This window comes from Protopterus annectens, chromosome 1.part2 (genome assembly GCF_019279795.1).
Source record: "Protopterus annectens isolate FY-2018-M chromosome 1.part2, PAN1.0, whole genome shotgun sequence".
NCBI lineage: Eukaryota > Metazoa > Chordata > Ceratodontiformes > Protopteridae > Protopterus > Protopterus annectens.
In genome coordinates, this window is record NC_056727.1 from 355579791 (window position 1) to 355601879 (window position 22089).

Here is a 22089-nt window from a genome sequence, read left to right on the forward strand (position 1 = left end):
TGATCCTCTTGACTTAGCCAACCTGCTAGCAGATAGTTCAGTGCAAACTTCACCCCCTGCCACCCCCAAAGGCCCATTCGACATCCCCGATACTTGTCCCACACCTCACATCTCTGTAGATCAAGTGTTAAAGGCCCTAACCAAGGCAAAGAACACAGCTTCCATGGGACCAGATAGTATCCCAGGCTGTATTCTTCAACATCTCCACCAAGAACTAGCCTCGCCATTGAGTACTCTATTCAACCATAGCCCAAGTACATGCTTCATTCCAGCAGAGTGAAGAGCTGCCATTGTCATCCCTTTGCACAAAGGCAGTACCCCTACTGACCCTGGAAACTATCGCCCCATTAGCTTGACAAGTCTGATCTGTAAGGCCACGGAGCGTATTATTATGGAACTCATAAACAAGGACATAGGCAATCTCCAAGCACTTGACCTCACCCAGTTCAGATTCGTCAAGAGCAGATCTTGCCGGGTTGACTTTTTTGAGATGATCACCAATGCACTGGATGAGGGAAAGTCAGTATATACTGCTTACCTTGGCTTGGCCAAAGCTTTTGACACAATCCCCCACTCTGGCATCATTGAAAAGCTAACATAACTTGCCGTAAATCCCCATCTCATCAGGTGGGTGGCCAACTGGCTCACTGATAAGACCCACAAGGTCAAAATAGGTGCCACCACCTCAGACAGCAGACCTGTCACTAGTGGTGTCCCCCATTGATCTGTTCCGGGACCCCTATTGTTTGGCATCTACTTCTCAGAGGTCCAGGGAAAGACAAAAGGCCTGTGGCAGACCAAGTTTGTGGATGACTAAGTTGGGTGCTGTCATCGACTCCCCAAATGATGTTAACATACTTCAAGAGGGGCTCAACAACAAATGACTGGTGCCAAAGTCATGGCCTTACATTAAATGCAAAAAAATGTATTATGCCATTCGGCAAAAACATGACCACTACTGATGACCAAATTAACGGCAACCCCTAAGCACACAGACTGTGGTGAGAGACCTGGGTACACAAGTTGACAACAATCTCACATTTGAATTACTTGGTTCACCTCATAAGTAAAGGGATTGCATCCAGAAAAAAGGAGGTTATTGCCTCTCTGTACTCCTCCCTCATTAGGCTAATAATCGAGTACAATGCTCAGTTTGGTATGTACCTCTCCAAACACCTGCACAAACTGGAAAGGCCACAGAAATACCTTACAAAGAGAATCCATGGCCTCCAACACCTGTCCTATGTGGACAGGCCCAAATCACTATAACTCTACTCTGTATCATACAGATTGCTGAGAGGTGATGTGTCTCGCCTACAAGGCAATCTCAGACCCTGCTCTACTAGAGATTCTCCATATCTGTAAGTCTAGCTCCTCGCCTAGTACCTAATCAAAAGTCTTAAATCTAATATGTGACATGAACAAAACCTGCTGGAGAGACAGGTTTGTCTCCCAGAGGCTGCCCTGTCTCTGGAACAGACTCCCCATACACATCAAACAAAGTATGTCACTGACCTTCAAGTGCAACCTTGATGAGTGGATGGTTAACCACAAATCTGTCCCAGGGGTTCCACCTGTGTCCCTCACTGAAAGAGGAGACAGGTGCTGATTGGTGTTTCATTTCTGGAGATAAACTCTTGGCTAGGCTTGTAAGGGCCTCAGAGCCATTAGCTTAGTTATCTCCTATGATCCTATGTCACCAGATGAACAGCAAAATGGCTAACAGATAGGACACGTTGTTAGAGTGGAGGAATCCTCATCCAGGAAGAGGCCATTCACCAGTGAATTACCAAAGGGCTCAGTGCTGGGCCCCCTCCCGTCTGGAATATACTTCTCAGATGTCAAGGCAAATGTAGACACGCTTTGGCTGACCATGTTTGCTGCTGACTGCAAGTTGGGGCAATCACTGAATCCCCAAACAATGCTGATATCCTACAGAAAGGTCTGACACAGACTAATGACTGGTGTCAGAGCTATGGCCTCAAACTACATAATACTCTTTGGGAAAACAAATACCCCTGCGAACTACAACAATGATTGCAATCCCCCCCCCCCCCCAAGAGTGGACCCAGTGGTGAGACATCCGAGTACTCAGATTTAAAGCAATCTGAACTTTGACCACCATGTTTGACCACCATGTGTTCACAATGGTGAGGAAATCCTTCTATGTGGCTCAACTTATAAGTAAGGGCATAGCATCCAGATCTAAGGATGTAGTACCCACTGTACACAGCCCTAATCAGACCAATAACACAGTACAATATACTCTTTGGCATGTACCTCGCCAGGCACCTGCAACAGCTAGAGTATCCTCAGGAGGTTTCTCACCAAAAAATACAGGATATAAGCAACATGTCATATGCAGGCCAATTAAAAGCCCTTCATTTTCTTACCGATAACTGAGGGGTGATCCGTGCCTGACCTAGATGGCAGTCTCTGGCCCTGCCCTGATGGAAATGTCGCATATTTGCAAAACTAACTGCATGAAGGTTACCTTCTCCAAAGATCTAAACCTGATCTCGGACATGAATAGGTCATGCTGGAGGCAGGTGTGTGTCCCAAAGATTGCCCCTCCTCTGGAATACACTTCCTATTCACATGAAGCACAGCCCTTCCCTGACCATCTTTAAGCGCAATCTGGACCAAGGAATGGGAAGTCACAAATTCACTCCTTCGGAGGTGCCCATGTCCCCTTATGGACAGTGACAGTTTGTAAAAACTGTCAAAACCTTGCTTGCTGACAAGTGTTATCTTGCCCCTATGGATAGGAAATTGGGTAAAATCTGAGTAAAATTGGCTAGGCTTGTAAGAGCTCTTAAGCGGTTAGCCCAGTTATCTCCTATGAAAGATGGTGGGAATACTAACACCTTATTAAGTAGGCCTTTGCTGGATGAGAAATATTAAATGCTATAATTCATATGACCGGAGGGCTAGTAAATCAAACAATTAAAAGTACCATGAAATATAACAAAAACCCATCATGTTATAGACTGATGAAACAGCACAGATATGACAAAGAAAGAAGCAGCTAATTGAAATCAATTTATATGAAGTACACTCTGCAACAAAGAAAGGTTATGCTTATGCTGCAGCTGACCTTTGGCATACAGTATCAAAGCATACATGTATGACTATCAAGTACAGTAAAAGCAATGTTTGCCTACTGAAAACAACTCAGAACAAGTTACTTGATCAGAGACTGCTCACAGGTCACCCTTGAAAAGAGGCAGTTGTGTCCAATTTGGGCTTACTCAGTTAACAAATTTATACAATAAAAACCTACGGACAATTATGCGAATAAGTTACATGTATTTGTCAGGTGTTAAAGCACAGAAAACTTATAATCACATATTGTTCTATGCAAAATTTTAAATATTCTGCAAAGGTTTTGCAGACCGATTTTCTACATAAAAAGCAGTGCATTCTGGGTGGAGTGTATCCTGCTACAGCCAACACCTAACAGAAACTACACCACTGCTGGATGGTATAATAGTGAGCGATGCAACAGATCACTAATGCATTCTACACATTCTTATCTGGGGGTAAAAAGCAAGTACAAGGTTAGCAACGACTCCAGTTCAAGTTTATTTCAGTGATCATTTCCTTGGCACTTTTACCAAAACATTGACACAATATCTGAAGCCCAAGCAAAGGTGAAATCCAAGATCAATTAGGTGCACCAGCTGCAACAATGTAATACAAGTTACAAAACAAAGCAGGGATTTATAGTCATTCCACAGAGATAACTCAAAACTAAATGGACTCCTGTTGAGAAAAAAAAAATTCCAACACAAAAAAGTATATTCTAGAGGACAGGATCACATCCCTGGACTCACCAATCCCTTTAAGGGGGTTAGCCACACCAGACTGAGAATCAGGTGATAATCACAAAAAAAGACAAAAATCCAAACCACTGCCTTTAATTAACATCCAGTAGAAGGTTGCCAGAATCCAAGATAATCTAAGATAGCAGAGAAGATATGCAATTCCCATTACAAAAACTGCACATACCCCACTGAAAGGGTAGAGAACCATATTCTTACAACATACCCACAGAATTATAATGTAACTCAGTGAAACATCTTCAGAAACTGGGAAATGAAATTGATTAAGGCAATCTCTGGGAACTTCTGAGAAAACAAGTTTGATATAACCTTTTCTGTGACACTGCTTTGTAAGGTTATGGCATCACAAGCAATCTGGCCTTTAAGAATGCACCATATGAACAGAATATCCATGCCCTAATAGATACACATGGAAAAAAATATATAAAAACTTACCACTCCAGTTTTTGGCCATCTTTAACATGTTTGCTGCTCTGGCATACATTTCACAGGCTTCTTCTACCTTTGAATTCCCCCTAGAACAGGACAGCAAAGGATCAACACTGCAATAAGAATTCTAAATACTTCTTGGATAACAGTTGTCACAAATACCTCCTGTTCCATCATCATAAGCACGCTCATTCTACATAGTACTGCAAACTTAAATAACACAAAGCACAGCTATACAGCCTGGGGTATGTAACCTATATCTGCTAACAGACTAATGTGAACAGATGAATGCACAGAGTAGAACACTTTTCCTAAACCTGTGAGCAACTGAAAGCTTTACAATTCTAATATGGAATTAAAATCTCTAAAATAAGATAATTGGTCACATCCATTCTTGTAGACGGTCACCTGCTAATGACTATGACAGCTTAAATTAATGCTAGAGGACTAAAGGTAAATTAATTAGCAAATAACCTACTTCTGAGATTTGGGAACAGAAGCAAGAACTGTACGGAGAAACATTAGGTTTCTAATGATGACAAGTACAGTCTGTGCATGTAAAAAGATAAAACCTGGTAGCATAGTAAAACAGGATGCAAAACATCACAACAAAAGGCTATGACCAAGGAGTCACACATATATTGCTAGCAAAAACTGGCATTTGCTAGCTCGAAATTTCAAGGGCAGTCTTCCAGTATATCTGCAACCTGGTAGATCAACAAAATGGTAAGGTAAGGCACAACAGCTACAAAACAAATTTAGAAATACATTTTCAAGTGTGCTGCATGCATGTTAAACAAACCAAACAAATGTCTACAAGAAATGAGTTGGAGTTTTGTAAAAGTGTGGAGACAACACACAAGTAGTCTGCACTGTGAGATAAACTTTAAAGGGTATATAAAAAAATTCAGACTCACAAAGCAAAAATTCAAACACAGGATAAATGTTAAGCACAAAATACAAAGCAGAGTGAAAAAGGGAAGTAGAAACTTCAGCTGAAGCAAAAAAGTTAAGAAAGCTCAAGTAAAGATCATGACAGAGATAGAGGTGGTTTTATTAGGGTTATCAAATGAAATAGGATCACTAAAGGAAGAGGTTACATCTAATTCCGAACACATTAACAGATCAGATACTTAAAGGAAAACTCCAATCTTCAACTACAGTTTAACTCAACACTTAGGTTCATAGATTAGTACTAGGCTAATTGCCCTTGTGGGTCATTTTAAGCCTAGCCAATTACCCCATGTGAGAATCAAACCCTGCACCTTTTGTCTGCAAGGTAAACACCTTAACCATTCTGCCATCCTCCCACTCTTCCATTCTGCCATCCTCCCACCCTTAGGTTGCCTTTCTCCCTACAATACGATTCAAGCACTGTGCAGGTACCTGAAATCTGCTTGTACTTCATAAAGCTTTAATTTCCCTCCCTTTGATACCAAAGTGAGGAAAGACCACCCACTTTTTTTTTTTTTTTTTTTAAGCTTAACTTGTCACATAAGTTGCAGAGGAATTTGTCTGCACTTGCATGACATACCGCAGACACAGATTTGTATTCAGGAGCTCAAACTGCTGTACACAAGACGGAGAGGTGTGAAACTATTTTCCACTGTCTTTATTTGCAGAGAGAGAGAGAGAGAGAGAGAGAAAGAGAACTTTGAATGCAACCATGCCTTTCATAGCAAAAGAAAGCAATTAGATCAGTCAATGGTTCATTGCTGTTGTCACCTCTTTTGACAAATTTACATAAGCAGCATCACAGTACTAAAATGCTAAGTTTTAAACTCAAAATGTAAAGTAACAAACATTTAAAGAGGACTTGAATGTAGTATCAAAGATGTCTGTGACATTTAGAGAAAAGTCATAACACATTTTTTCTAGTAATTCTTATGATGTATTAGCACATTTACCAAAGTGCAAGGAGAAGGGCTGTCAATTTATCTTGGAGTACAAAAAGATATTTTGAACAAAGGTCTGCAATTTAGCAACTGTTTGTGTTACAGCTGTTCAATTCCTTTGTATACTATAAAACAAGCCTTGACACACACGAATGAGGGCCACTCAAGAAATAAAAGCAGTCCTGTTGCAGACAGTATACATGACGACGGTGACTGGCACTGATCCCATTGCATGTCAATGGAATGGGAATACACCACTACTTATGTCTAGCACGTCTCATATAAAACAGACTTGAAATGGATTATGGGAAAGAGAAATAAGACCATGTTGATATGTCAAGCCCCACTGACAGCCATTTTGCAGAAAACATATTAAAATTCTATAAGCAGCAGTCATAGTGATTTTGAGATACTAAAATAACTCCGAAAACAAGAGCTAGAGTGAAAAAATACATTTTTAGTTCTAAGGCGAAATTTTGCTTTAAGCAAAAATGAGATACGAGCACATTTATTCAGACAAATCCTAATCCTCAAAGGATATTACAGAGGTCCTGGGATGAAAACGCGCCTTGCACACAAAGGTACAAGAAAGGCTGAGATTCAAAAAAGAATGCCTGCTCTCAAGTAAACTGCAGCTACCAAAAGTTGCCGTTTACAGAAACATGGGAAATGGGATTCAGAGATGTGCTTAGCCACAATGAGAAAGCCCACATCACTGGCTAATCTGCATGTCCCTGAATCAGGTATAGTTATTGCCAGTGCTAAACACATTTCAGCAGTAATTACCACTGGCAGTCCAGGCATTGCATTGTAGGAGTACCCTGGTCATTCACTCACCCATACACAAGCAGATACGCACAAACACTGCTCAACTACCAAAGATTTTATATAACATCTATAATCCAGCTTTTAATTTTTATCCTGCCTCTTGTAACAGTTTTGATTTTCTGGTAAATCACTGACTATTACAGTTAGTCAATAATGACGGACATTAGAATTTCAAACTTGTTTAGAAAAAGCAAGTTGACGCAAACTCTGTTGATGGATTAACTTAAGTGTCAAAGTAATACTTTTTTCTTTAAAGAAGAAATATCTTTACTGAATCATCACTTGTGACATAGGCAATCATACATTTATACAAATAAAAAAAACCATTAACATATTTTCAATTGCAAACATTGTATATCACATATAATATTCTATACAGTCAACACTACATACCTCATTAATTTCCTGCCTTCCCCTAAAACCTATTCCACCTTTAAAGCATTATGTGTATTGTTCCCACAACTCCCATTTTCTATGTAATTTGCTATAGACTTTTCTAAAGACCTCACTTCCACTTCTTATCACGGTTACTCAGGAGTGTAGCCAGGATTTTCAAGTTTGTACTCAGCTCCCAGACTGCTGCCCCCTCAGAAAGCCACACCCACATTAACACTGCTGACCAAGCCACGCCCCTTCATATTGATGATCTCTGAACAGATCACTTGCAAGTATATGCCAGGGTAGTAATTACTTACATGCTGCATGAACATTTCATTCCACAGGTACATCTTCTATACGTCAAAAAACAAAATACCTTTCCAGTTACAGTAGAACAGATCAGTTTGACCTTCCCAAAATTACCCTTCTTCCCCTTGCAGTGACCTTCCCAAGATTACCCTTCTTCCCCTTGCAGCCCCTAACTCCTGTAGTGGCTCATTAGAGCTCCAGCAGTGCTGCCGACTAAAGGACTGGCCGGTTCTAGGCAGCACATGCTCCGCAGAATTGTCATCCGAGATACAATATATAGAGCTCTCCTGAGGTAACACCCAAGCTATGAGCCACAGCTACCTCCCTTCCACCCGCATGGGTTACCTGGCAATCGCAACTCACTCCTATGGCCTACACTCACACCCTTCCACCCGCATGGGTTACCTGGCAATGGCTGATCACTCCTACGGCCTACACACACACTAAGCCTTTTGGAATGGTAAATCTTACATTCCCAACAACAAATACATTTTAGCTGGGCTCAGTTTATTCATTTTTTAATTTATTTTTAAGCTCCAATTACACTAACAGTTCAGAAAAATAAAAATGTAATACATTGTCAATGGAGATTAACATCAAGAACACGAGTACAAAGATTACAAAACAATATAATAATACTAGAAGCATATTTACATAGGAAAGGGTTTGACAATCATGTAGAAGATAAGGAAAAAAGAGAAGATTCAAACTAATTATTATGGTAGTTTTTAAGAATAACGCTCAAAGTGGAAAAAAAACACAAACAAATTAGTGTATATATATATATATATATATATATATATATATATATATATATATATATATATATATATATGTATATATATGTGTGTGTGCATATATATATATATATATATATATATATATATATATATATATATATAAGTGGAACACATGATGTCACAGTAAGTTGAATATTACAGAATACATTCATACTGCCACTGACAATAAATAAAGATGTATACCCATGGGAGTCAATCAAGCAAAAACTAAAGCTGTTGAAATTTACATCCTTACTACCCTGCTTACATTCTGTGAATCTCAAGCCTTTGCTGAAAGGAAATTGGTTAAAAAAAAAATAAGAAAGCAAGAAAATTTCCCTAGGTCCCAGAACCAGTGGGATTGTTACATGCTCTAAGGAACATGTTTGGAGTTTTTTCCTAGTCTTATGATCCAATTGGAGTTTTTTCCTAGTCTTATGATCCAATGATAGTCTGAACAACATTACTGGAAAGAAAAGAAATTCAAGGAAGAAGTAAGTTTTGCTCAAAGTTTAATGTTCAAAGCTGACATGATACCATCCAGTATCCTGAGAAGGCAACAGCTTCTGCAAATGCAGACTGCCTCCCTACCCTCCACAAAATGAAAACAATCACTTTATATATAGCCCAATGCTGTTACATGCTGAAAAAACAAATGAAGACATTCAGGTTTGATTGAAAATGTCAAAGAAAATTACCACACCATTCTTGACCCCCTTGTAAGCTAGTGTAAGTGATCTTGTGTGCACATACTGTATCTGAGTGGTGCTGGTTTCTGATTATGTTGGGTACTGGGCATTAGTTGGGGATGGGGTTCCTCTAAGCCTGTTTCAAGCTTCCACTGTAGAGAATAATTTACTGCCAAGCTTTATGCATATTTAAATAGTTCCATAGACACGTCTTCCCCCATCAGAAATAAATGCAACACCAAATTCAAAAATAAAGCCCTATGGGCAGCATAATTAAGAAAAAGTATTCACTGCATGTAAAAATAAATGTAACTTAGAAAGCTAAAAACACTCTCGCTAAACTAAACTCGGGACTGTGATCAAATCAATCAAAGCCTGATACGAGGTAAAAATATAAACCCAGGTGAAAGATAAACCACAAAGTATTTTTTTTAACTGTGCTAGAAATCTCAAACAGTGACTGGCACTACAGTGAGCTGATAAGAAATGATATCACATACTTGGACCAGAGCATATGGCCAATCCACTGGCCAACTAATTGAGATTGAACTTCATCCACCAATCTTCCAGTATTCGCACATCAAATACCTGCATCTATAACCCCCTCAAATATCTCAACAATTTCTGAGGTTAGTACCCAAAGCCAAGAACATAATGTCTATTGCGACTGGATAACATAGTAGACTGCCTACTTGTAGTCTGAAATCTGATATGTCGAACCTTCTACAAAGGCTATTCAATACCAATCTCAAAACAGGTTTTGTGCTGGATGAATGAAAGACTGCAACAGACATTCCCTTGCATGAAGGTGAGACTTCAAAGGGCCCAGCATACTCACTATTGTAGGGAAATCCTTTTTCATTGTATAACTTATATCTAAAGATATATCATCCAGATCCAGGCATATCATTATTCCCCACTACTTGGCACTCATTAGGCCAATCATTTAGTCATTATAATGCCCCTTTTGGTATGTATCTTTCCAAACACTTGTCACAAGTGAATGCCATCTAACCCTCAAACATTTAGAAATTATTCCAAAGCAGACCTTGTACTAATGACTTATACCATGCTAAAATTTCCATCTCAGAAAAAGATGTGAACTCTGCTACCACTATGCAAATTGTTTACAGAAACCCTATACCATCATGTAAGCAGCTGCAGTGAGGTAGCTGTACACACAAGGAATAAGCAGAGAACCAACTCAAATAACAAGCCACCCTGGTGGAATTCATTTATTAACAAGTGGTATAACAAAAGGATGAAAAACATGGCCAAAACTAGGAAGTGCAATACCCAGAAAGGTATGAAACCCCTCAAACTAAATAAGCAACTCAGAAATCTTATCAAGCCCATCAAAGCCAAATTTGAGGCATACATATCCTCAAAGAAAAAGGATAACCACAAGGCCTTCATCAGCTTTGTTCACAACCTCAAAGGTAACATGACAGTGCGCTGAACAAATTGTAAATGAAACCACTTAAAAAGAATCAGAGGATATAGCAAACCTATTGGCTGATAAATTTAATTCCAGTTTCACCCCCCTTTTCCCCTCAATACCTCTCAGGAGACGCCTCCTACCATAACTCTTCTGACTATCACTAGCAAATAGGTCTTCATTGCACTGTCCAAGCAAAGAATACCATCTCAATGGGCCCTGATAATATCCTGAGATACCCCTTGGATAGCATGAAACATGAGCTATCAAGCACTCTAAAATCACCATCCAACATTAGCCTGCTAATCGGCTTCATCCTTAGTGAATGGAGGACTGCAGCAGTTAATCCTTAGCACAAGGTTTGGCCTTCTACTGACCTGGATAACCACAGACCATATGTCTGACTGGTCTTGTATGTAAAGCCATGTAAAGAATTATCATAGATATTTTAAATAAAGATATAGGGAACGTGTTTTCTTATTTACGTCTACAATGATTGCAGATATTGAAATAAAATAGCACTAACACTGAGCCATTTGCTAAACAATACAGTCTCACAATGAAAACAGACTTGGCATGAGCAGTAAACTTCTCTGCCCTTGAAACTCACATTCACTGAAATGGCATGAAACCCACATTAAAAGAAAATGCATCTGATCATGTTTAGCTTTGAACTGTTTTTAAACCATGGGTTCCTTGCACACATTTATAGGGTCATGCGCACATGTATGTGTTATTTGATTCACCCTCATTATAAATGATATTCCTTGTATAATACATCACCATTTGTTAGAATGGTGTTTTAAATTTGTACTTAACATTCTTCTAGAAAGCAATGAGACAATAATGATAAAACTACTCATTTCAGAAAACTTCAACCATAAAATGCCACTAAAACTTCTGTCATTACAATCCACCAATATTATTCAAAAAGCACAATCGTTGCAGAAGTAAAAGTTGTCCAGATAATTCTACATTAAAGAGATCTATAACTAATGAAGAGGTTGCTACTGGCAAACAAATTTGCATTTCAGGTGTTTCGTCTACAAATTCAGTGTCTCCTGCCTTTGAAGAATTAATTGCCTATGTTACATTAAAAGATGGTAAACTAGTAATATTGCAATAAGGAATGACTGACAAACTAACAAGAAGTTCATAGTTACTAGGCATCTTATACAAAGGAGGACACACTTAGGAGTGTAGAACCCCTATACCCCCTTAAAATGCACCAAATAATCCGTAATCAAAATGGCACTGCAATACCAGCACTCCGTCCAAATAGTGTGGGAGTAGAATCCACAGCCTTCTGCACCAAAGGCAATTATGCTACTAACACTGCTTTCAAATTCTACAACACAAATAGTGATGGCCATTTGATAAACAAAACAGTTAGTGGCACACTGACAACAGACTTAACATGAGCAACAGTAAATTTATCTTCCCTTGAAACTCACAATTCCATGAAAATGAAATGACACTCAGTCCCTTGAAAATACACTGAAACTCATAATACCCTGAAAATGTATTGAAACCCAAACTCACAATTCCGTCGGCAGTCTGGTAGTCAGGCTCTAGTCTTCATTGGAGCTCACAGTTCCTTCAGCAGTCTGGTAGTTGGTAGGGAGAATTCAGGCTCTGTCTCCTGTAACCAAGTTACAGGGTCAAGCCTGATCAAGTTAAGTGACTAACCTGCCCTCCCCCTTAACTAGAGCATTACACACCATACCTTCATACCTCTCAACCTAAAATAGAATAGTCAAAGGTAACAGTCCACTCGATAAAAGAAACCAAAATCCGTTCCCTTAGGCTCAGATTCGTAATGCTGGCACTCCAATAACTGTGGTATAACTTTGATAAAAAACTCCTTTATTTAAACATAAACTTCAAACATGAGTTAAGCGCTTTCATCTAAGATACTTAGACCTCCTCAGAACTGAATCACCTCTTGTGCATTATGTTTATATAGTCCATACATTTCCAATTATTTGATTAATTAATTAATTGGGTATTACAATTATACATTGTATTAAAGTGCCAGTATGCCTGTTGATAAAGTGCTTTACATAGTGCTCTTTAAACATAAAAAATAAAACATACCTTTTAAAATTCATTAAAACATTACATGTTAAGCTACGCTGTCCACATATAATCATTTGCATTTCCTCTTGTTTTTTAAAAATACACTTGTTAATAAAATACAATTCAATACATCAGTGTTAGACCTTATGAGTTCAATCACAACTACCCTCATATTTCCCCTACCCCATATTTGCTAGGATGGGTTTTATAGAAATATGATTGTTTAATCCTGGTAGGGTAGATGCGTCCAATTTCACTTGCCACTTAGTTTCCAACTCCCCTAATTTTGTTTTAATATTTCCCCCCCTAGGGTTCACTTTGGCTATGTCCACAATACCAAAGTGAAACATGTTACAGCCCTTGTTTTCTTCCAAATGTCTCCATAAAGCGTTTTTGGTGTCCTTTTTCTTAATACAGTAATAATGATTGTAAATTCTCTCCCTCAGTGTTCTGTCTGTCTTCCCTATGTAATAACTGGGACACTTGGAGCATTTAGCCAGATAGACTAGATGGGAAGTTCTACAATTACCCTTCCGGGATTTTATCAAAGTCCCTAGTCTATCTTCAAGTTTCAAAGTAGTTGCTGGAAAAATGTACCTACACACTGTTTACATGTCCCACATCTGGTTGTTCCTTTTCTATCCTCCAACTCATTCTTATTGTCTATTTTCTTTTCCAATTCCATTTTCAAATTACCCCCATTCCTTGACACAAATCTGGGTGTGGGTCCCACAATTCCCCCTATCTTCTTGTCCATTTTTAATATATTCCAGTATTTACAAATTATTTCCTTTACATTGTTAGTCCAAGGTGTGTGTTGGAATATACATGCTCTAGTATAATCAAGGGGTGCATCCACCATTGGTTTTTCGGGGTTGTTTGCTTTAATTAGGGGACCTTTCCCCAACAATGGAATATATTTTCTACCCCATTCTTTCATCACATACCTTGTTGTGTCTTCAACCATCCATTTTGGATATCCCCTTTGTATGAACATGTTCCCTATCCCCTGTAACTCAATAACCAGGTCTTCATACTCAGATGTCATCCTGGCGGCTCTAATGCATTGCCCCTTGATGATACTTTTTTTCTGTGTAATGGGATGTGAACTGGTATATTCTAAGTATCCATTACTGAAACTTTCTTTCCTATATATTTTAGATTTCACTTTCCCATTTTCCACCGTAATTAGTGTGTCTAAGTAGGGCATAGCTAGTGAATCTACACTGAACGTAAATTTGAGGTCGTTGCTCCGGAATTTAGGTAGGCCATAAATTCTTCCAACTCATCCCGGTCACTTTTCCAAATCAAAAAAACATCATCTAAAAACCTGTAGTAACATGTTATCTTACTATACCATTCAGAAGTAAATATATTTTCAACTTCCCATTCGTACAGGTATATATTAGCAAAAATGGGGGCACAAGCTGCCCCCATTGCTACCCCTTCTGTTTGCACATAATATTCACCTTCAAACATTATATAATTGTGTTTGAGTATCAGTTCCATAAATTCCACCGTTAGTTGTATTTTATCCCATGTGAATTTGCCTGATTTTCTCATACAATTTTCTAATTTAATCAACCCATCATCCTGTGGGATGTTCGAAAATAAATCTATCATGTCTATTGTTACTAGTAATGCCCCTGGTGCTATCAAATCATTATTTAGCCTACCTAAAAAGTCCCAAGAGTCAATGATAATGTGCTTTATAGATTTGTATAGGGGTTTCAACCAACCATCCACTACCTTTCCAAAGTTGAAGGTTTTAGACCTGTTCCCCGAAATAATGGGTCTAAAAGGGGGGTCCACCATATTTTTGTGGATCTTGGGGATGCCAACTATCGTACTTATAATAGGAAAATCTGTTTTCAAAAATTTATATAAGTCTCCACTAATCCTTTCATCTACCAATAAGTCTTCCAAATACAAATTTATTTTATTGTAACCTATGTTAACTTCGTTCTTTGATGAAATGGTATAGTGACCTGATTTCAATAAGATATCATAAATCTTGTTTTTGTAAGCTTCCTGTTCATACAAGACCACCCCTCCCCCTTTGTCGGGTTTCATTATTCTTATCGATCTCTCATTTTGTAATTCCTTCAAAGCACTAGCTTCCTGTTTGTTCAAATTATACTTGACTCTAGTACCATTAACTTTAATATTATATGTGTATAACTCATCTGTTACCATTTTCTCAAATAGTCCAAGAGTTGCTTGTAGTGGGGGTGTGTAGGTACTTTTTTTCTTAAATTCACTACCATTCTCTCTCCCTCCATTTTCATTCTGGTATATCACAGCCAAGTTAATTTTTCTCAAAAAATTCTTTAAATCAATAATATAGTCTTCTATTTTAAATTTCTTGACAGGCACATATTTCATCCCTTTACTGAACAAGGAAAAATGTTCTTTCCTTATCTCATATTGGGTGTAATTGTGTATATGGAATTGTTGGTATACACTAGTAATATTATTCATTTTTCTTATCTCATCCATTTCCGTCATCTCGTGTGCCCTTCCCCCTTGGTCCTTTTTTGGTAATTGTAGTTTTCTGTCCACTGGTTTGAACTGTTTTGACGCCATCTTTTTCCCCTGGTTCCTAAAAACATTTCCATCTAACACTTTATCATGATTTTGCCTCTTATTATAACATCCATCAACAGTGTATTCCCTTTCATTTTTATCAAATGTATTGCCTTTCTTTCCTACTTTGAAATTGCTATTATTTGCCCTATTTTTTTGAAAACTACCCTTCTCCCACCTGTAAGCCTGCCCTTTGTTGTATTGGTCCAAATCTCATTGGAATTTTCTACACTTCCTTTCAAACTGTTTGTCAACTTCTTTTTGGACCCAATTATATTGTGCATTTAAACAATAATCATATTCTTCATATAGTACATCACTAATGATAGCTTCATTCAATGTATCAAGTTCTTCCAGTAAAATACATATCTTTTTATCATTGCATTCTAAAATAAAACGCATAAAGGACATACCAAAGCCATCAAACATTTTCGAACACTCCTTCATAGTTTCGTCATCTAAATCAATGCAGACAGGATATTTAAAGAAACTTAGTCCCATAGGGACAATGTTGGAATCTATACATTTCAAAATATAACTATTTTCAAGTTGCAAACTTTTACATGATTTAAGTTTTTTGCCAAAAACATATATTTTCTCTTTCAGAGTCATTGTGGAATTAGCGTCTACACCATTATGTTCATGTGTAGTTCGTTTGTAACAATTCCCAGTAAAATCAAAGTTGGAGTCAATAAAACTTTTAAAGCAAATATCTTTCACCATTCCTTCCCTTTTGTCGTTCTTATGATTAGGAATAGTACCTGTACGTTGGCAGTTTCCCGCCATAGTGTATGTCCTTTTCGGTGGCATCCGTTTGGGTTTGGCCCCCCGAGATCAAAAATTCGGCCTCCGATCCATATTTATTCCCTTTCCCCGTCGCTGCTTCATCGGGTTGGAATGAGGATCCATAAGAGGAACGCTTCTCCCGCTCGGCGCCATTTCCTTGGCCGTTGGGTATAGTATTGCCTTTACTCCTTACACTGTGTGTGCTCTCTGACGTCATGCGCACATTTCCATTCTGTTGAAGCGTGGACTGACTCACCAATTCAATAAGCCTAGTCAGTTCTCCACGCATTATAGCCATTTCCGACTGGATCCCTCTGATTTCGTCTCTCCTAGGCGAGAAAATAGAAGGCAATTCGTCTAACGAATCCATGCCTGAATGCTGCAACTATAAAATAGAATAGTCAAAGGTAACAGTCCACTCGATAAAAGAAACCAAAATCCGTTCCCTTAGGCTCAGATTCGTAATGCTGGCACTCCAATAACTGTGGTATAACTTTGATAAAAAACTCCTTTATTTAAACATAAACTTCAAACATGAGTTAAGCGCTTTCATCTAAGATACTTAGACCTCCTCAGAACTGAATCACCTCTTGTGCATTATGTTTATATAGTCCATACATTTCCAATTATTTGATTAATTAATTAATTGGGTATTACAATTATACATTGTATTAAAGTGCCAGTATGCCTGTTGATAAAGTGCTTTACATAGTGCTCTTTAAACATAAAAAATAAAACATACCTTTTAAAATTCATTAAAACATTACATGTTAAGCTACGCTGTCCACATATAATCATTTGTATTTCCTCTTGTTTTTTAAAAATACACTTGTTAATAAAATACAATTCAATACATCAGTGTTAGACCTTATGAGTTGAATCACAACTACCCTCATATTTCCCCTACCCCATATTTGCTAGGATGGGTTTTATAGAAATATGATCGTTTAATCCTGGTAGGGTAGATGCGTCCAATTTCACTTGCCACTTAGTTTCCAACTCCCCTAATTTTGTTTTAATATTTCCCCCCCTAGGGTTCACTTTGGCTATGTCCACAATACCAAAGTGAAACATGTTACAGCCCTTGTTTTCTTCCAAATGTCTCCATAAAGCGTTTTTGGTGTCCTTTTTCTTAATACAGTAATAATGATCGTAAATTCTCTCCCTCAGTGTTCTGTCTGTCTTCCCTATGTAATAACTGGGACACTTGGAGCATTTAGCCAGATAGACTAGATGGGAAGTTCTACAATTACCCTTCCGGAATTTTATCAAAGTCCCTAGTCTATCTTCAAGTTTCAAAGTAGTTGCTGGAAAAATGTACCTACACTGTTTACATGTCCCACATCTGGTTGTTCCTTTTCTATCCTCCAACTCATTCTTATTGTCTATTTTCTTTTCCAATTCCATTTTCAAATTACCCCCATTCCGTGACACAAATCTGGGTGTGGGTCCCACAATTCCCCCTATCTTCTTGTCCATTTTTAATATATTCCAGTATTTACCAATTATTTCCTTTACATTGTTAGTCCAAGGTGTGTGTTGGAATATACATGCTCTAGTATAATCAAGGTGTGCATCCACCATTGGTTTTTCGGGGTTTGCTTTAATTAGGGGACCTTTCCCCAACAATGGAATATATTTTCTACCCCATTCTTTCATCACATACCCAATTAATACCCAATTAATTAATTAATCAAATAATTGGAAATGTATGGACTATATAAACATAATGCACAAGAGGTGATTCAGTTCTGAGGAGGTCTAAGTATCTTAGATGAAAGCGCTTAACTCATGTTTGAAGTTTATGTTTAAATAAAGGAGTTTTTTATCAAAGTTATACCACAGTTATTGGAGTGCCAGCATTACGATACCTCTCAACCTGTTAGCATAAGAAATCTGGACAAAGCCTAAAACAGGGACAGATTTTAAATATTGCTATTACAGACTTAGAAGATTACTAGAATATCAACATTTGTCTTAGCGTGCATTTTCTAAAGGAAATGAAGTCCAGCTGTATGACATTTATTTATTTCAATTTTCAGTGATTTGCCAGAAAACCACAAATACTGAGGAACAGGTCAAAAATATGAGGCAAGAATCAGGGAATTCTGTAAAAATCTGGACAGATGAGAGGTGCGCATATCTCTCACTCTCTTAGTGCAAGAAATCTGGACAAAGCCTGAAATAATGGAGATACAATGGCCCAAAATATGGATCATGCCTCTCAACCTCTTCAAGCAAGAAATCTGGACAAAGCCAGTAGTTATGGGGGGACAAAGGGCCAAAAATAGGAAAACTTTTTAAATATTGCCCTTGCAGGCTTAGAAAGTTGATATAATTCCAGGTTTTACATTAGCATGAATTTTTTGGTGTGTGTGGAGTTTGAAACTCAAATGCCTGCCATTATTTTCACACTTCAGTCCTCAATGGTTAGCCAGTAATTTGCAAGAAAAGCACCAATTGTAGGAGAAATGGAACACAAATATGAGGCAAATATCTGGACATTCTGTGAAAATCTAGACAGTTGAGAGATATGATAGGGATAGATTTTAAATATTGCTCTTTTTAACTAAGAAAGTTGCTAGAATAACAGGATATGTGCTAGAATGTACTTTCTGAAGAATATACTAACTTCAGTCCTCTGTGATTTGCCAGAAACCCACAAATTATATGAGAAACAAAAAATATGAGGCTAAATCTGGACAGTTAAGAGGTATGTTAAACACACACGGAAACACACACATATGCACTTTATCTCTCATTCACACAGAACGGCTAGTTCAAAATTACATACACACTCACACACACACACACACACACACACACACACACACACACACACACATTCTCACTCTTACAGATACAAATAGAACCTCCAGAATAAATAATATAATTGTACACACACACACCTACTCTTTCACACAGTAACTAACACACACATGCACTTTATCTCTCATTTAAACAGAACGGCTTGTTCAGCTTACATGCATACATATACACACACACTTTCTCATTCATACAGAAATGAATGGAGCCTCTAGAAATTAATAAATAACATAAGCGTACACACACACACACACACACACACACACACACACACACACACACACACACACACACACACACACACACTTTCCCGATCTGTTTCACATACTCTCCTTACCTGATTGCTCCATACTTTCCTGATCCGTTTCCCGCTCGCACTCCTATCTGTTAATGATTGCTCCATTCAAGCTAATTTCCCGCTTGCAGCCAGCTGGACATGACGTCAGCTCCCGTTCACCTTCACCACAACACCCAGCAAGCATCCTTAAAGAGCCAATGCTTTTTTTTTTAGTTGAAAAGCTACTGCACCCAGCAAGCATCCTTAAAGAGCCAACACTTTTTTTTTTTTTTTTTTTTAGTTAAAAAGCTACCCCCCTTCTAAATAGGTTGTACTGAAATCAGTACAGTGCGTATGCCTCCCGATGTCCCTGGGTTACTATATTCAGTACTTCTTGTGTGGTTGGTTTAGACTTCAACTTCCATTTTCTAATAAGTGCTTTTTTGGCAGCCACCAGAATTGAACTGAGCAAAGCCTTACTATGTCTAGGCAATTCCAATTCAGTGTCACTGCTCAAAAATATTAGTTACACCAACTTGCTCACCCAGCATTTCTGACATTGTAGTCTGCAGGGAATTTTTAAAGTCTGCAGACTCATTACACTCCCAAAAAATATGTTCCCAGTTGCATCTTTCTTCCGTATCACCATTTAGAAATCTATCCAAGGAAAAATTCTTTGGAGTCTACTTGGGTCATAAAAATACCTATGCAAACACTTTCAACTAAAGATCCTAACTTTTCTAGACATTGTTGCATATTTGGGAGCTATACATATAACCTGCCACTGTTTCTTTGTGAATTGCTCATCCAATCTCTCTTCCCAATCCTTTCTAACCTCTCCTGATTCTTATAGTGATCATGCAATATTTTATATGCTTTACTTATTGTCTTTTTTCTACATTCTATTAAAAACTCTTATCAGTACTGGGCCTTCACTTAGGATCCTTCTATTCCTTTCTCTTTGCCTACACTCCAAGGTCAATCCTTGATAGGAAAAGGTAATCTTTAGCCTGCAGTCCAAATGTATTCTTGATCTCTTCCCATTCTATTGCCTTTCACTGTCCCAATTATTTGTTCTCAATACCTTGGTTATTTTGTCAGTTTTCTCTAGTAAATCTCAGCCCCCTCTTACCTATTATCTGTACCCCTAATTACAGTCATCCATATTGGCAGAATCTCTCATCTCCATTCCAGAGTCAGCTTGCTTCGTAAAATACTTGCTACTTTATTAATATATTATTCTCTATGGTTGTTACTATTCCCCTTAAGGACCTGCATCCAAAAACCCTGTCGCTCCTTATTTTTTCAGCTCCCTCTCCCTTTCCACTCTAAATTATAACTTACTGCTTGTGCCAAGTATTGGAGCCTTAACTGTATAGCTCTGAAATAACAACAAATCAGGTAATCCCAAACCACCTTGTTCTGTTGGAAGGATCAACTTATCCCACTTGACTCTTGCCCTCTTCCTCTCCCAACTAAATATTTTTCAACTCTCTATTAATTGCCATCCACAATTTCTCCTCTGATTGATAAAAATATGCCTGACCTTTTTTATACAACTAAAGGGAATAATAACATGTCACTGCTTGCATCTTGCTATACATATCAATACATCAAAAACTTCTAGTTTCTCAGGGTTTGTATTATCTTTAGCTTAGTCTCTTCCCACATATCCTTAGTTGCCACAAGAGAATCCTTTTAAACCCATAGTCTTAAGTACTTAATTTTATCATGCCTCATAAATACGGGTATTGCTGAAACAAGTAATCTCCCAGGCCCATGCTTACACTTCTCAAGGGTATCAAAACTTGTCAGAGATTTGGGATGCATGGCTAGGCTTAAAAAGGCTCTTGGGGTTGTTAGCCTAATAAAACACCTACGGACCTGTGTGTGGGTACAAAGCTCACAACTATTGCCTTTGATAAAATGTTATCATAGTCATTAATTTTGTATCCCAAAAGACTTGAAACTGTCTCAGAATGTTCCACAACACTGGAAATATTTTTCTGGTTTCATCAGGTACAAAATTTCATCTGCAAATAACACAAACTTTTCTTGATTACCACAATGCCAATGGTTCTAATTATAAGGCAAATAATATAGGGGAGAGAGGACACCCCCGCCTGGTTCCGCTGTTCAAACTGAACTCAGAGAGGAACCTTCACCTACTTTCATTTTCACTCATATATCCTAATTAACTCTGTTACTGTGTCAGGGAATGTAAAGGATTCCATTGCCCTACTCAAAATCCCAGCTTACTCTCTCAAATGCTTTCTCTACATCATGACCCACCAATAAGTTTCTTACATTCTGCTTCCCTCTGGATTATCATTGGTCTATTAAAGTCAAATATTTGTCTCCCCTCCACAAAACTACACCGATCCAGATTTATCAATTTTGTCATCACCTTTCCATTCTTTTAGCCATAATAGACCAGCAGTTTATAATCATACTTTAGAATCAAAATGGGCTTATAAGAAGCTGGATCTGTTGGGTCTTTATCACCTTGGGTATTACAGCTACCACAGCTTTCTTCCAGGAAGTTGGTGCTTTTTTTTTTTTTTTTTTTAACACTGTTAAAAACTCTCAGATCTTCATCACTTCTTTCACTCCTAGCTTCCAAACTTCCACAGGAATACCATCTTGTCCTGGAGACTTTCCTCTAGACTGGTTATAGACCACTGTTTTTTTATCTCATCTCATACTATCCTGTTAGTAATTGAGCCTCATCTACCTCTAACCTTGGCATATCTAATTATTCCGTAAACATTACCATTTGTACTTTTTCTTGATTTCCATATTTCTCGGTTTTATACAGATTTTCATAAAACTTCAAAAATATTTCTAACGATCTCTGGTTATTTTCATTGTTATAGGCTCCCCAAGCTTGATAACAGCCCTTTTTAATTTCTGTTGGAGCCAAAGTGCTAGAAGTTTTTGTGCTC

General features: G+C 38.0%; 1 protein-coding gene across 1 annotated transcript in view; it reads right to left on the reverse strand.

Moving 5' to 3' along the window:
- NAPB (NSF attachment protein beta) overlaps positions 1-22089 on the reverse strand; it is a 665740-nt gene that overhangs the window by 487775 nt on the left and 155876 nt on the right. Inside the window, exon 2 of the mRNA XM_044056384.1 lies at positions 4281-4360. Within this exon, the coding sequence (XP_043912319.1) occupies positions 4281-4360 (80 nt within the window). The remainder of the gene's footprint in view (positions 1-4280; positions 4361-22089) is intronic.